General features: G+C 35.4%; 1 protein-coding gene across 1 annotated transcript in view; it reads left to right on the top strand.

Moving 5' to 3' along the window:
* Nucleotides 1-2,492, top strand: part of LOC105271339 (uncharacterized) — a 7,922-nt gene that overhangs the window by 3,246 nt on the left and 2,184 nt on the right. Inside the window, exons 2-3 of the mRNA XM_011312818.1 lie at nucleotides 323-490; nucleotides 763-957. Coding sequence (XP_011311120.1) covers nucleotides 323-490; nucleotides 763-957 — 363 coding nt within the window. The remainder of the gene's footprint in view (nucleotides 1-322; nucleotides 491-762; nucleotides 958-2,492) is intronic.

The raw sequence follows: 2,492 nt of genomic DNA, 5'->3' as shown, positions 1-2,492 counted from the left end.
GATATCTCTGAATCTAAGGAAGATATCGATGTTTTTGTAATGACCTTTTTTTTAGATCTTGTTGTTCTCTATAATAAAGGTCATGAGGAAAATTTCGGTTTTTCCAGTAGATTCTGAGATATCCTCCAAATACTCTGGGCCACAAATCGACTGATGAATATTCTATTTTTTTTGTGCTGTACCCGAATTTTTCTTGGGTATTTCTTCGGGTATTCAGGTCTGATTTGTGAATAAATTTTGTAGTAGAATATAGAATGATATAATGATAAAAAAATATATAATATATATAATATATTAAAGTATAAATATTTTAATTGCGCAGTGTTCCGCAGAGGAGCCGTGCAGATCTTGTCCTTGCATAATCGTAAATGTTTACTACACAGCTCTTGATCCAGAAAGCAGATCAGCATTCAGAACACAATTAGTGCCAGGATATTCCGAGTTCAGGAATAATCTAATCATGAATCTTCTCCCCTTTGGAAACAGAAAAGTCAGTCCTACTTTTACGTAAAAATTAAAAACATCATAACAAGATAAAACCATTAACAGAGCTATTCTTCGTACCGATTTTTATTATTATCCCGAGAACTATCGATTTGAGGTAAAAGCGCTATAGAACTTTTTTGTAGCTGATTAAATTTTCAAGAAAAACGATCTTATGAGAATTTTTCTTAAAATCGATAGTTTGCAAAAGGAATCTAATAAAAAGGCAGGTTAGTGATCATTAACAATTTTTTTGACTTCAATGATGGAATCTGTCAGGTGCAGCTTGACGAGTTGAACCCAAACCAAATAATCTGTCAAAAAGGTCGTCCTGAATGTCGCGAAGGTGTCGCCCATGCCTGCGCAATGGCGGTCATCCACGAGGAAGAAACACCTCTCGAGACGAAACACTATCTTTCGATGAAAGTTATCGGATGTGCGATGTCCAGTGATAGCCCGGGAATGATCCAGCAAGTATGTACCACAAACAGAAATTCTGTACCATAACTACAATTATTTCTAATAGTAATTACAAATTTCCCTGAAAACTTTACTAGAAATTGAATTCTACATAGTAGACGGGAAGTTTTTATAGCGTTCCACATTTTTGTGACGTCAAAGGAGTCGTTAGATAGGATTTGGATTAGGTAGGAAGGGGAACAGAATAATTCTCGATATAATTTTTACAAGAAAAATTACTGAAAAATGGATAGTCCAGACCGGGATTTGAACCCGGGACCTTCCGATTATGCATCGGGTTACATCGATTTCCAAGGCGAAACAGCATATATTCATCTCTTTTTTTTCATCTGGAAAATACAATATTTTTACAAACTTTGTCTTATGTTAAAGATACACATTTAAACAAGGTTTTCTGAAATTTTCGGTGACCCTTTCGAAAAAAGTTACTCTCTGGCTGGCAGCAGATCTCATGACAGGATCTTCCGAAATTAACTTTAAGGTAACACCTTGCACCAGTTTTTGAAGACAGGAAATATTGGATTATGGATATCGAAATAAATAAACACTTGGAGAATTTTTTAAGACTGACAATTATTATTTCAATATTATAAAACTCTAGACAGTTAAGAGGTACTTTACTGAACGAAGACTTACAACCAACTAACTAAAGATTACTAGTAAGGCCCACATTGCACTCCTCTCCAAAGGGTAATATAATTTCTCCTTCCATCCTCAACCCTTGGATTTTTCTCTTTCTTGACCCTCTCTGGTCGCCAGATGTATTTTTTGGAAAAACCTGAAATGAGAAAGTCCCTCCGGGACTTTCCCCTTTTTTCATAACACAAAAGGAAGGTCCCACAGCAACAAAGAAATAAACATTTCCTAAATCCGGAAATATAAAAACTCTAGAAGAGTGAATTTTGAACTCGGGGGAAAATAGAAATTGAATAATTGGATACTTGGCAGACCTTTTTATGAAAATTTACCAATTTCGATGCAATTTTTCACTACATTTTGCATCTTAAAAAATGGTTACGATTAAAAAATCCTTTGTTCAAAAAGTCCAATACCGGTGGCCTGTGTGGTTAAGTGGTTAAGGTCGTTGCCTCACAACGGATAGGTTCCAGGTTCGATTCCGAGTCGGATAGAATGGTGAGATCTAACCAGCTTGAAAAAGTCCTAATCAACCGCCACATAGTCTCATCCGACTTGAAGCGATGTAAAATAAGCATTGAATAAAGTACAATAGTATCTTGAAGACGTGTACAAAATTTCATCGAAATTGGTTGTGCGCCTTTCAATTTTTCAAAGCTTTCTCGGAGACCTTTACTCTGATCAATTAAAAATTTTTGGACAATATTCCAGATATGTTGTAGAAGTTAATAAACAAGAAAATCGACTTTTTCAAACTGTAAATCCAATATCACCCCTTAATGCGAATGGTTTCATACCCAAGAAATTTCCCGTGTCTCGGCAATTTTTACCGATTTGTGCCCGTTTCCCTCTGATAGCACCAGAATTGTAACTATTTCATTAGTTTTTAATTG

Source organism: Fopius arisanus, unplaced genomic scaffold (genome assembly GCF_000806365.1).
Source record: "Fopius arisanus strain USDA-PBARC FA_bdor unplaced genomic scaffold, ASM80636v1 scaffold00107, whole genome shotgun sequence".
Taxonomy (NCBI): Eukaryota; Metazoa; Arthropoda; class Insecta; order Hymenoptera; family Braconidae; genus Fopius; species Fopius arisanus.
The sequence above is the reverse complement of the archived record's forward strand: the minus strand, read 5'-3'. Positions and strand labels throughout refer to the sequence as shown.